Genomic DNA, 12931 nt, shown 5'->3' with positions numbered 1-12931 from the left:
ATGGCTTCCCCAGGACCCCGCTGGGGTGGACTCGCTGTGGGAAGCGCCCGGAGGGGCACAGGATGCTGAATGCTCCAAGGAGAGACCCAGGAGGTGAAGCCGTGTGAGCTTCTTGCCCTGAGCAAGTCTGCTCCAAGGGAGAGGAGGCTCCCCAAAGTCCTGCCTGGCTTTGTGGGGAGCAGTTCCAGAGCATCGCCTGGTGACTCCATGACAACTGGTGGCAGCGGCGGGACGTACTGCACCCCGTGAATGGCGCTGCTTGCAGTAAGTGACTGGGGAGCAGTAAAACAAAGGAGGGATAATGAGGACCGGGCGTGCTGAAGGCTCAAAGAGGGACGATTTCAGGGGGTGGTTAACCTCTGAGAGTGTGTGACCAACGAGAAGGACTGTTGGAGTAACGGGGTCCCCCTGAGGACTGCAGCGAGCAGTCTCAGGGGCAGAGGAGCTTGCCGCTCGACCCTGGGAAAGAGAAGGATTTTTGCAGTAGCAGGGTTCCCCTGGGGATTGCAGGAGCAGTCCCAGGGGCGGAGGAGTCTGCAGCTCGACCCTGGCAAAGAGGTGGTGATCACAAGAAGGGCTGGCACACCAGGGGTTCTTCCTGGAAACATTGGGGAGCCAAGAGCACACAGGCCTGTGAGTCCAGAGCCACTTGGGAATGGTAAAGTGATGGCCTATCACCATCTCCTTAAGAAGGACATTGTAATCCTGTGCACAAAGAGAGGGTTACGCATGGGGACGTTCACCAAGGCACAGTTAATCGTGCAGTTGGAGGAGGAGGACCACTCTGAGGAGCAGATTCCTGACCCAGATGGGGCTACAAGAGGATCTGGGAGCAGCTGGAGCATCAGCCAGGCATCCCCGGGAGTCTGGTCCCCAATCAGACGAGGGTCTTCACGATTGGGTTCCCCATCAGGAGATTGGAGACGGATGGGATGGGAGCAGAGCCCGAGAGAGCGAGAGGACCGTGAGAGAAAGCAAGAACCCGAGGAAAAGCTGCATGAGAAGCAGCAGCAGCGTGGACTGGTGATGGTGGATCAGAGAGACATAGGGGGCTGCCCAGGGGTCAGTGGGGAAACACGCCTGCAGGGGCGAGACCCTGGGACAGAGAGAACTGTGGTGGTGCAGCCCCAGATGCTGAGGGGCTGTGGGACCTGGGTGAAGTTCCCTGGGATGAGGCCCCTCGCCCTGCCTATGACCCAGATCCCTGTGCAGACCCAGGAGGCGTCGGGCTGGCTGGTAGTTGGGGTTCTCCAGGATATCGGCTGGGAGGCCCTGTTGGGGGGTGGCTGTCTCCCCATGGGAAAGGATCCAGGCCCCGCTCCTGTAACAGTCGAGGGTTTGAATTCAAATCCAGGGAACCAATTGGCTAGGATGGAAATGGTCAGTGAAAATGCAAATAACCTGGCTGGCAGTGGGGAGGGGCTGCAGGGCTCAGGATACCTGCCTACCTGTAACCAGCCCGCTGGGGCTGAGTGGGAGGGAGAGATGCTCCCCGCCCCCCTGCACACCGGAGAGGGGGCTCACACTGGCTCTGATGCTGGGACCAGAGCAGAGAGCTCGCTGCCTGCCCCCACTGGGACAGCAAGGACAGCGCTGAGCACGGGGGGAGCTGAGACCCCAGCTGAGTGGGGAGACACCCAGACAGGGCAGGTCAGCTGCCAAACAGGTTTGCCTGGTCCAGACGTGCTGCTGGGAAGTGATTACACAGCAGGGAGGGAGCTACCAGGGACAGGACTCAGGGGGGCTGTGACCCCCGGCCCAGCCAGCGAGAGGGAGCAGGTCCCACTCCCTGCCCCAGCAGCTGAATCCCAGACCGAGCTGCAGAGGGATCCCTCCTTGGAGAAGCTAAGGGAACTTGCTGGCCACAGAGCTGCAAACCCCCTTGGGGAAGGCTGCAGGGACAGAGTCCTGCAGGAGAAGGGATTCCTGTACCCGGAATGGGCTCCCCAAGGGGAAGTAGAACTGGGGGGAATCGGGAGGCAGCTGGTCGTGCCCCAGGAATCCACAGGGTTATTCCCATTTGAGCTGCTGGATGGGAGGAGAGTGAGGGGACCCCTGGACCTGAAGAGGGAGGATTGGATGGAGAAGGGGGAAGACCCCCAGGGGGATCTCTTCCCTGAGGTGGGAGCCAATCTCCCCATCAGGTGTTCCCCGTTCAGAGTCACTGGGAAAGCAGCCCAGAACCTGGAGAGAGAGGTCAAGGGCATGCTGGCTTTAGATGGGATCCAGCCGTTTTACAGCCCATGGGCCTCACCCATGGGGCTGATCCCCAAAGGAGACAGGAAGATCTGGTTTTATGGGGGCTATCAGAAGCTTAAAGCCATCACAGTGTCCGATGCCGACCCCATGCCTAGGCCTGGGGAGATTCTAGACAAGCAGAGGGAGATGGAGAACTGGGCCCTGGCAGACACTGATAACATGTGCACCTTTAGCCAGACCTGGGAGGAACAGGTGTCCCAGGTGAAGAGGGGGCTGGGCTGCCTCAAGGAGGTGGGACTGACGGTAGAAGCTGGAAAGTGTAAGGGGGGATGGCAGAGGTGTTGTGTCTGGGCCACAAAGTGGGAAGCGGCTGCCCAAGCCCAGAGCTGGCCAAGGCCAAGATGGGGGCTCTTAAGTGCTGGGAGAAGACCCCGTCCCAGTTTGGACCCCAGAGGTACTGGGGTAGCAAAAGGGTTCAAGCCGCATAAACCTTCCCACATGCAGGCTGAGAGTGCCATCAAGCACACCCGACCTAAGGGAGGGCGTGAGACTGGACTGTCCTGGTGTAACTCGCACCGAGGAATGGGAGAGATGCTGGGGCATCCATGGGAACGTTGGTGGGTTCGAACTTCCCCAGGTCACTGGCAGGAGTGACCTCGCTCAGTTCGATCTCGAAGGGGGGAGAGATGTGACGAACTGGGAAAGTTCTTAATGTTTTCTCTGAGTACTGTGTTGGTGCCTCAGTGTCCCCATGGCAGTTCTTAAATATCTGGCAGAGCCAAGGGCCAGTGCACCTAAATGCCTGGCACTCTGTCTCCTAGCAACTGATGGCCTGGGCCCCTCCTCTGCAAAGGTGCCAGCTGAAGGTGTTGGAGACAAAGGGATCAGGTGACCTCCTGGCCCGGGAAAGGGGCTGAGGAGAGAGGAGGGGCGGGGAGGAGTTGTTAGTCTGGAGCTGGCTGGGGTCAATGGTGGAGGGCAGACCTGGGGGTCTGGCTCGCTGCCCCCAGAATGGACCCAGCCGAGGGGTCCGGTTCGCTGTATCTACAAGCTCTGTTTTAGACCCTGTTCCTGTCATCGAATAAACCTCTGTGTTACTGGCTGGCTGAGAGTCACGTCTGACTGCAAAGTGGGGGTGCAGGACCCGGTGGCTTCCCCAGGACCCCGCTGGGGTGGGCTCGCTGTGGGAAGCGCCCGGAGGGGCAGAGGATGCTGAATGCTCCAAGGAGAGACCCAGGAGGTGAAGCCGTGTGAGCTTCTTGCCCTGAACAAGTCTGCTCCAAGGGAGAGGAGGCTCCCCAAAGTCCTGACTGGCTTGGTGGGGAGCAGTTCCAGAGCATCGCCCGGGGACTCCATGACACTAATATCCAACCTAAACCTCCCCCACTGCAACTTGAGACCATTACTCCCTGTTCTGTCATCAGATAACACTGAGAACAGTTTAGATCCATCCTCTTTGGAACCCCCTTTCAGGTAGTTGAAGGCTGCTATCAAATTCCCCCTCACTCTTCCCTTCCGCAGACTAAACAATCCCAGTTCCCTCAGCCTCTCTTCATAAGTCATGTGCTCCAGCCCCCTAATCATTTTTGTTGCCCTCCGCTGGACTCTTTCCAATTTTTCCACGTCCTTCTTGTAGCGTGGGGCCCAAAACTGGACACAATTCTCCAGATGAGGCCTCACCAATGTCGAACAGAGGGGAATGATCACGTCCCTCAATCTGCTGGCAATGCCCCAATTTATACAGTCCAAAATGACATTAGCCTTCTTGGGAACAAGGGCACACTGCTGACTCATATCCAGCTTTTCCTTTGTCACTGCAGAGAGCCTAGCTGAGCTCGGTGCTTAGCTGCAGCTGCCTACTGAACCTCACATCCTCACCCGCATCCTCCACTTCTGTCAGCCCCGTCTCCCTGCCTGTCTCCTGACCTTTCCTGGGTGTCTTTCATGTGTTCAAAGCCAGAACAGCTGCCACACGGCATCTGGATTGCACTGAAACCAAAGGGGATAAACAACCCCCAGAGCAGGCCCTTGTTGAGCTGACACAGGCCCAACCAAATGTAAGAATGTGAGAACGGCCAGACTGGGTCAGACCAAAGGATCCATCTAGCCCAGTGTCCTGTTTGCCAACAGTGGCCAGTGCCAGGTGCCAGTGGCCAGTGCCAGGGGGAATGAACAGAACAGGGAATCATCAAGTGATCCATCCCCAGTTGCCCATTCCCAGCTTCTGGCAAAGAGGCTTGGGACACCATCCCTGCCCATCCTGGCTAGTAGCCATTGATGGACCTATCAGCCATGAGCTTGTCCAGTTCTTTTTTGAACTCTGTTATGGTCTTGGCCTTCACAGCATCCTCTAGCAAAGAGTTCCACAGGGTGACTGTGCGTTGTGTGAAGAATATTTCCTTTTGTTTCTTTTAAACCTGCTGCCTATTAATTTAACTTGATGGCCCCTAGTTCTTCTATTCTCAGAAAGAGTAAATAACACTTCCTTATCTCCTTTCTCCACACCAGTCATGATTTTATAGATATCAGTTACATCTCCCCCTCCCCCTTAGTCATCTCTTTTCCAAGATGAAAAGTCCCAGTTTTACTAATCTCTCCTCATACGGCAGCCGTTCCATACCCCTAATCTGTTTTCTGAAGCTTTTCCAATTCCAATATATCCGTTTTGAGATGGGGGGCACATCTGCACACAGTATTCAAGATGTGGGTGTACCATGAATTTATACAGAGGCAACAGGATCTTTTCTGTCCCTTTCTTAATGATTCTGAACATTCTGTTCACATTTTTGAAGCCGCTTCACATTGAGTGGATGTTTTCAGAGAACTATCCACAGTGACTCCAAGATCCCTCTCTTGAGTGAAAACAGCTAATTCAGACCCCATCGTGTTATAAGTATAGTTGGGATTATGTTTTCCAATGTGCGTTACTTTGCATTAACCAACATTGAATTTCATTTGCCATTTTGTTGCCCAGTCACCCAGCCAAAGCCCTGAGAGGGGCCCCTTGTGCTGGAAGCTTTAGGAAAACAGCCTGGTCCTTATGTAGGCACTTCCAGCTCCATTTCCTCCTTGTCCTTGGAGGAACAGGCTCCCTTTCCCCCCGTCCCCAAGCCCTGGGGAAAACCCTTCTCTGTTAACACAGCTACATCTCCCTACACCTGCTCACGGTTAGGCGCATGTGCTCGGGCAGGGAGGGGCAGAGGGTAAGGAAAGGAGGTGTCCCTGTGAAATGAGGGGATGAGAGCGAGCTGGTCCCTAGAGCTGGGGGCTATGAGGATTCGACCCTGGCGATCTCCTCCTGGGAGAGGCTGATGGTGGCAGTGAGCTGGGGAGGGGGAGCCTGGATGGCTTTTATGGCCAGCCCATGGCACTGCTCTGCCCAGCAGGAGGCTGGGATGCTGTGCAGGGACTCCCATCTCTCCCCCTGTGACCTTCTCCCGTTGGAGACTGGCAGGGGAGAGAATGCACTGGGAAGCACTGACTGAGCACCCTTGCCCGCTGCCCGTGGTGCTGTCTGGCCAGCACAAGGCTGAGCTCTGGGGACGTGGTCAGTGGAGCAAGCGATCGCTGCCCAGGACACTCATGCAGAGACTGCAAAGCCAAGGAGAGGCCAGCGGGAGTCCAGGGTCCGGTGCAGCCTCTTGTGCTTACCTTTGGGCCAGGGAGCAGCTTCTGCCAACTCCATGTTGTCACAGATATTCTCCCTCGACATTTTCCTGCCTTCACGCTGAGCTGAGCCCCTGATCACTGGCCTGTGGGTCCTTTCAGCAGCCTGCTGGGTTAGAGCCTCCCTCTGACAGCAGCCCTGGCCCAGAAATAGAAATGGGAAGTGATGCCTGGTGGTGAGAGCCACCCTGTCGCCAGCTGGGCCATGTGCCATCAGCCTTAGTGGTGGAAGTGAGAGTTCAGCCACTGGGCTTGTCATAACTATGAAGGGAAGGGAACAGCCCTCCTGTGTACAATACTCTAAAATCCCTCCTGGCCAGAGACACCAAAATCCTTTTACCTATAAGGGGTTCAGAAACTCAGGTAACCTGCTGATACCTGACCCAAAGGACCAATAAGGGGACAAGAGACTTTCAAATCTTGGTGGAGGGGAAGGCTTTTGTTTGTGAGCCCTTTGTTTTGGGGGTTGTTCGCTCTTGGGACTAAGAGGGACCAGACATCAATCCATGCACTCCAAATCTTTCTGAACAAATCTCTCGTATTTCAAACTTGTAAGTAACAGCCAGGCGAGGCGTGTTAGGTTTATCTTTGTTTTCTCAACTTGTAAATGTTCCTTTTGCTAAAGGATTTACCTGTGTTTGCTGTAACTTTGAACCTAAGGCTAGAGGGGGTTCTTCTGGGCTCTATGAATCTGATTACCCTGGAAAGTTATTTTCCATCCTGATTTTACAGAGATGATTTTTACCTTTCTTTCTTTAATGAAAAGCCTTCTTTTAAAGAACCTGATTGATTTTTCTTTGTTTTAAGATCCAAAGGGGTTGGATCTGGACTCACCAGGAATTGGCAGTGGGAAAGGAGGGGAAATGGTTAATTTCTCCTTGTTTTAAGATGCAAAGATTTGGATTGGTGTCCATCAGGAACTTGGTGGAGAAGTCTCTCAAGGCTACCCAGGGAAGGGTTATAGTACTTGGGAGGGAGATATTCCGGGGGTGAGGGGGAAGAGGTAGACAGAGTTTCCCAAATAACTCGCAAATAATTTGGATCGTGGCAGCAAAACCAGATCTAAGCTGGTAGTTAAGCTTAGAGGTTCCCACATCTGTACCCTAGAGTTCAGAGTGGGGAAAGAACCCTGACAGGGCTGGAGCTGGGTCCAGCGTGGGCAGCATCCGGGAATGGGCCCAGAATCAGAAGGCAAATGGCAGAGCCTGGGTGGGGGGTACAGAGGCAGAGCCCAGGATCAAAACCAGCGAGACAGAAGACCAAGCCAGAAGTGGGGGGCCAAGCAGTGAGTGAGGTAGGGACAGGGCTGGGCATCAAACCAGACGTCTGAAGCCGAAGGGGAGCAGAGGCTGGAGCAGAGCAGGAGCAGGGCCTGGAAGCCGGCCGGAGCAGGGCCTGGACGAAGAGGAAGCACAGCTGCAGCGGGCAAGATACACATTGAGCAGCCACTGATGTCAGCTGGGTGCCTGGCTTCTAAGCAGGCCTGGTGAGAGTTGGCCAGCAGCTGTCCCCGCCGGTCCGGTCCCTGACAAGACCTGGCAATAGGAACTCCCAGTTTCTATTCCTTGCTCTGCTCCTGACTCACTGGGAGACCGTGGGCAAGTTACCTGACCTGTCTGTGCCTCAGTTCCCCTCCCCATTTACCATTCTAAGGAAATAGAAGGGGGATCAGGGTGGATCAGGGCTTTAGTAAAGGCCTACAGAGCCTTTCACCTCAAGGCAGATGGGTAAAAGCCAACCAAAGTTGCCATGGCTCACGAGATAAATATGTGACCCTGCCCTTCAAAAACAAGCCCAACCACCCTAAAACAAGCAGGTCGGTCAGAAGTGACTTGAGCTTCCCCGGGGGTGGCAAGCTGCCCCTCAGTTCCTGGTTCCACTTGCCCCTTCCCTCTGCCTCTTCTCATCTCTGCTCTGTCTCCTTCCCCCAGGTCCCAGCAGCGGCCTCGCTCCTCTCTCTGCTCCCCCCTCCTCACATACACACTCTAGGAGCGCTAAGTCGACATGTGGCCTGCAGATAACGTGCTCTGGTTTTAATTTACAAGGCAGGGGGTGGGGGGAAGAAGTAAGCTGTCCCCTTCTACTTGTATTTAGAAACATGGCAAAGGCACTAATCAGTTTTTCCCACGGATTCGGTTCCTTTGAAACAAATGGTTCTGAGAGGACTGAACCGCCCGTGGTCCAGCCAAACCTGAACCCTGAGCCTTCCTCTGCCCCGCCCCTCACCGCTGCTAAGGCACAGGAATGTTGTCAGTACGGCATCAACCACAAGCCAGGCTCTTTAGAAGGCAATCAGAGCCAGTCCCTGCCCTCAAAGAGTTGACAGTAGGTAGGCACCAGACCAGTGCAGGGAGATGGAACGAAAGCAATAGAAAGCCACACACCTGAACTGCAGTGTCTGGTTAGTGCCCTAATTTGTTTGAAGCATGTGTTGGGAGGGAGGTCAGAGGACTGGCAGGAAGATCAGGGTTTGAAGGAAGACATGCATATCAAAGGTGGGCCTGGAGGAGCGAGTGGGTACATGGCAGCTAGGTGCTGAGAGGGGGAATAATTCAAAGTGCAGGGAGTTAAGAGTTGGTTCTCCCACTTCTGGGCTTTTGGTTCCCTGAATATCTTCCCTCATTGGCCTGTAGTGCCCTGTCAATCAGGCTGACCTGGAGCGTTGGCCTCTCCACATTGGCCCTGGGGGCTGTGAGTCTCCTCCAGATCATTTCTTTTAGTTAGATGGAGTGTGCAACCAGGAGCCAATCACACTCTTCTCATCTTGGCTCTGTCGCTTCCCCTTCAAAAAAAAAAAAAAAAAAGCAGCAGCCACTCCTCTGGAAGCCCAAAACAAGCAACGAGCAACTCAAACAAATTACAAGGCAAACAGCGGCCAATGGGAGCTGCGGGGGCAGCACTTGCCGGCATAGGCAGCACGCAGAGCCTCCTGTCCACGCCTCCGCCTAGGAACAGCCAGGACAGGTCACTGCTTGTGGGGAGCTGCCCAAGGTGAGCGGACCCTGGATCCAGCACCCTGCACCTCCTCCCATGCTGGCCCTGTGACAACTGGACTATAATCCAGATTTCACTAAACTGGCATTTCTCATGTTCAAAGAGCTTTCCAGCTGGTGAAGTGCTGGATAAAATAGTTCTTACTGTATAGATCTGGTGCTTTAAAAGGGCCTATTTCACAAAGCTGAAAACAATTTTGAGACAAATCTCAATTCTGTGAGGAAGAATTTAATCAGAAAAGTGTGAATGATAATTAGGAATTGTTTAAGAACAGTTTAATGGATGCCCAAAAAGCCATAGTACCACAATTGAGAAAGAGGTACATGTTGGTTAAAACAAAAGACCTAGTTTATAGGAGAAGTGAAGGCAGCTATAAAAAAATTATATATAACTAGGGCTGTCAAGAGATTCAAAAAATTAATCGCAATTAATCACGTGATTAATCACACTGTTAAACAATAATAGAATAAAGTTTATTTAAATATTTTGGCTGTTTTCTACATTTTCAAATATACTGATTTCAATTACAACACAGAATGCAAATATTTATTTTTGATTACAAGTATTTGCACTATAAAAAACAAAAGAAATAGTATTTTTCAATTCACCCCATACAAGTACTGTAGTGCAATCTCTTTATCATGAAAGTTGAACTTACAAATGTAGAATTATGTACAAAAAAAACTGCATTCAAAAATAAAACATAAAATTTTAGAGCCTGCAAATCCACTCAGTCCTACTTCTCGTTCAGCCAATTGCTCAGACAAACAACTTGTTTATATTTACAGGAAATAATGCTGCCTGCTTCTTGTTTACAATGTCACCGGAAAGTGAGAACAGGCATTCTCATGGCATTGTTATAGCTGGCGTTGCAAGATATTTATGTGCTAGATGCACTAAAGATTCATCTTCATGCTTCAACCACCATTCCAGAGGACATGCGTCCATGCTGATGATGGGTTCTGCTTGATAAGAATCCAAAGCAGTGAAGGTCGAAGCATGTTCATTTTCATCATCTGAGTGAGATGCCACCAGCAGAAGGTTGAGTTTCTTTATTGGTGGTTCGGGTTCTGCATAAGAGTGTTGCTCTTTTAAGACTTCTGAATGCATGCGCCACATCTGGTCCCTCTCAGATTTTGGAAGGTACTTCAGATTCTTAAACCTTGGGTCGAATGCTGAAGCTATCTTTAGAAATCTCACATTGGTACTTTCTTTGTGTTTAGTGAAATCTACAGTGAAAGTGTTCTTAAAATGAACAACAGTGTAATCCTTGCTGATCTTAAACGCAAAAAAGAAGCTTACAAGAAGTGGAAGATTGGACAAATGACCAGGGAGGAGTATAAAAATATTGCTCAGGCATGCAGGAGTGAAATGAGGAAGGCCAAATCACACTTGAAGTTGCAGCTAGCAAGAGATGTTAAGAGTAACAAGAAGGGTTTCTTCAGGTATGTTAGCATGTGGATGTAACAGAGGATGTGGGAAAAGCTAATGTACTGAATGATTTTTTTGCCTCTGTCTTCACAAACTAGGTCAGCTCCCAGACTGCTGCACTCCGAAACCCAGCCGCTTTAAAAAAGGGCCTATTTTTCCTTCAGCATAAGGGCAAATACACGAAGAATTCTTTTTCTCTTTTTATTTTCACAACCTTTAACTACTCAGTTTCCTCCAGCATCTACCGAGAACGTCTCACTCTTTTTCCTTAAAACTCTTACTTAACTCAGATTTTACCATTCCAAGTATTGTTCCAGGGATCTGAATTCCCCAGGCCCGGACTTGCTCCTTCCCTTGCTCCTGCCACTCTGCCCTCAGGGCTTCCAACCCACTTTCCACCTTTTTTTTTTATCTGTTGCCTGCCTGCATGTCTGGGCCTGATCCCGATCCCGCTTTTCTCGCTATATTGTCCCTTTCCATGGGCATAGGCTTTGTTTCATTACCAATTTAGCAAGGAGGGTGGGCTCCTCAGCTAGCCCCCACCCCTCCTGGTCCCTTTCCTAAAACAGTATCACTCCCAAGGGTTCCCTGAGTCATCCCCCGTGAGGCTTGCCACCCGGACAGAACGCACGGCCAATCGGCGTTTTAACTGTTCAGTTTCACTTTCATGGCGGACACACTGCTCAGGTGGTAACTATGGGATTTCTTATGAGCTGGATCTAACAAGAGCTGTACCAGGGGAAAGGATTGGGCCCAGGAAGGAGTCTAGTCTGTGAAAGAAGCTCATTGAAACATCTCTAAGGGTAGGGTTTACCAGTATCCAGTTTCTTAATGTATTAGGCTTAAACTTGAATTTTCACAACCTTTAACTATTCAGTTTCCTCCAGCATTGTTTTATTTTGCTTGGTGACTTACTTTGTTCTGTCTGTTATTACTTGAAACCACTTAAATCCTACTTTTTATACTTAATAAAACCACTTTTGTTCATTAATTAACCAGAGTAAGTGATTAATACCTGGGGGAGTAAACAAATGTGCATCTCTCTCTATCAATTGTGACAAAGTTTCTCCTCTGCCTTGGGGGGGTCCTGCACTTATAGGCGGATTTGCTCACCTCAGAGATTCATGGCAGCCCTCAGTTTGGCCGCTTTTGCTAGAGGCTTAAACCTGCCATTCACTCAGCTAACCTCATCACTGGCCAGCATGGGGAGAAATGGAGAACAATCCCCACAGTCTCTGTGTCCCACCTAGTGGGTCGGGGACAGGCCAGATCCCTTTCCAAATTAGACCTTTCCTTCTGGGGTTTCTCACAGACCAGGTCAACTCCTCCTGTGTCCGATCAGGAGTTGGGGGGATGGGGGAACCCGGGCCCGCCCTCTACTCTGGGTTCCAGCCCAGGACCCTGTGGATTGCAGCTGTCTATATTGCCTCCTGTAAGAGCTGCATGACAGCTACAACTCCCTGGGCTTCTTCCCCATGGCCTCCTCCAAACATCTTCTTTATCCTCACCACAGGACCTTCCTCCTGGTGTCTGATAACACTTGTACTCCTTAGTCCTCCAGCAGCACACTCTTTCTTTCTCACTCACTCACTCACTCACTCACTCACTCACTCACTCACTCACTCACTCACTCACTCACTCACTCACTCACTCACTCACTCACTCACTCACTCACTCACTCACTCACTCACTCACTCACTCACTCACTCTCAGCTTCTTGCTCCCAGCTCCTCAAACACACTTCCTTCTCCTCTGGCTCCCCCCTGCCTGACTGGAGTGAGTGCCTTTTAAAACCCAGGTGCCCTGATTAGCCTGCCTTGATTGGCTGCAGGTGTTCTAATTAAAGTAGCTATCTCCACTGCCTTCTAGAACGATCTTAATTGGCCCCAGGTGCCTTGATTAACCTGGAGCAACTGCCATTTGGTTACCACGGTACTAGGGATTTGTGTAGCCTGGGGCTAACATACCTGTTTCTCAGTACTTTACTGTAGCCATCTGGCCTTGCCCCATCACAGGGGTTAATAGAAAAGCAGTTAAAATATTTAATACAAGAGTAGGTTAAGAAAAGAGCACTTAAAAAGTGTTAAATAAAAGAGAAACATATAAAGATCGGTTAAAAGAGAGAACAGGGCAGGAAAGGGAATAGAATTATGTCCTAATTGTGATTAAGTCCTAATGCAGAGTGCCTTGGGTGGGGGAATGAAAAGGTACAGCCAAAGAGGAAGACAGTATGATTTAAGAGGGGGTTTGGGGCTGCTTTGCAATGGTCCAGATGCCCCAACACCCAATATACCTCATGCACAAGCCTCAGGGCTGGGTAGGGTGGGTGGATCTTCCTTAGAGGAACAAGCCGCTCATATACCTCATGTTGTTGACAAACTATAACCTAACTGCACGTATACTGTGTGGGAACCTACTTCCCTTTTGACAAACCCCACACCCCTTGAACTCAGTAAAAACACGTTTCACACAGTTATTTTCTACTGACATTTTATTTTACAGCAAGCCCTGTTTTGTTCTTTCAGTTAACTTTTTTTACATAAGCATAGAGAAAAGCTTTTATAAACATTTTGTTAGTGTTTGTGGGTTTTTAACCCTGGGATGTTTCTTCATGCTCATTGTTTATAAAACACCTATAAAT

The 12931-nt window shown here is 51.0% G+C and overlaps 2 protein-coding genes across 8 annotated transcripts in view; one reads left to right on the top strand and one right to left on the bottom strand.

The window, feature by feature from the left end:
• Positions 1–12931, top strand: part of LOC127046421 (C-type lectin domain family 4 member F-like) — a 280381-nt gene that overhangs the window by 67816 nt on the left and 199634 nt on the right. The window lies entirely within an intron of this gene.
• Positions 1–12931, bottom strand: part of LOC127046424 (C-type lectin domain family 4 member F-like) — a 134122-nt gene that overhangs the window by 13553 nt on the left and 107638 nt on the right. Inside the window, exon 2 of one of the 3 annotated variants that reach the window (XM_050943450.1) lies at positions 5851–6004. The exons of the other annotated variants lie outside the window; for them this stretch is intronic. Within the exon in view, the coding sequence (XP_050799407.1) occupies positions 5851–5911 (61 nt within the window). The 5' untranslated portion in view covers positions 5912–6004. The remainder of the gene's footprint in view (positions 1–5850; positions 6005–12931) is intronic. 3 annotated transcript variants of the gene reach the window in all.

This window comes from Gopherus flavomarginatus, chromosome 3, assembly GCF_025201925.1.
Source record: "Gopherus flavomarginatus isolate rGopFla2 chromosome 3, rGopFla2.mat.asm, whole genome shotgun sequence".
NCBI lineage: Eukaryota > Metazoa > Chordata > Testudines > Testudinidae > Gopherus > Gopherus flavomarginatus.
The sequence above is the reverse complement of the archived record's forward strand: the minus strand, read 5'-3'. Positions and strand labels throughout refer to the sequence as shown.